The sequence below is a fragment of the Fulmarus glacialis genome, unplaced genomic scaffold (genome assembly GCF_000690835.1).
Source record: "Fulmarus glacialis isolate BGI_N327 unplaced genomic scaffold, ASM69083v1 scaffold29648, whole genome shotgun sequence".
NCBI classification, from domain to species: Eukaryota; Metazoa; Chordata; class Aves; order Procellariiformes; family Procellariidae; genus Fulmarus; species Fulmarus glacialis.
Window position 1 is genome coordinate 2,486 of NW_009226775.1, and position 358 is coordinate 2,843.

General features: G+C 68.2%; 1 protein-coding gene across 1 annotated transcript; it reads right to left on the reverse strand.

Annotated features, from left to right (window-relative positions):
• Nucleotides 1-30: 30 nt before the first annotated feature.
• LOC104080515 (DNA damage-inducible transcript 4 protein-like) lies at nucleotides 31-357 on the reverse strand. Its single transcript, XM_009582931.1, has one exon. The coding sequence runs from the start codon at nucleotides 355-357 to the stop codon at nucleotides 31-33; it is 327 nt and encodes a 108-aa protein (XP_009581226.1).
• Nucleotide 358: the final 1 nt, after the last annotated feature.

The following is a 358-nucleotide window of genomic DNA, read 5'->3' on the forward strand; positions in this document are numbered from 1 at the left end:
TTGGGTAGGCCCCTTCTCCGGCAGGGCCCGTCAGCACTCCTCTATGAGCAGCTGCTCGGAGCTGTACAGCTTCTTCTTGATGACCCTGAAGCCCGTGCTCAGCTTCAGCGGCGTGAAAGCCGGCCCCGAGGTGAAGAGTCCCTGGATCTTGGGCCAGAGGCGGGAGTCCAGCCGGAGCACCAGGGTGAGCTGGAAGGTGGGTACCACAGCGGGGTCCACGGCGATGTGCCCCACGTCGTGGCAGGCCTTGCCGTGCTCCACGCAGAGGTCGAGGAGGGCCCCGCGCAGCCCACAGGGCTCGCTGCAGGCCAGGCGCAGCAGCTCCGTCCTCACCTGCGCCAGGAGCTGGGCCGGCATG

Coding starts and splice junctions, on each gene's coding strand:
- LOC104080515 (XM_009582931.1), bottom strand. CDS start 357: ATGCCGGCCCAGCTCCTGGCGCAGGTGAGGACGGAGCTGCTGCGCCTG.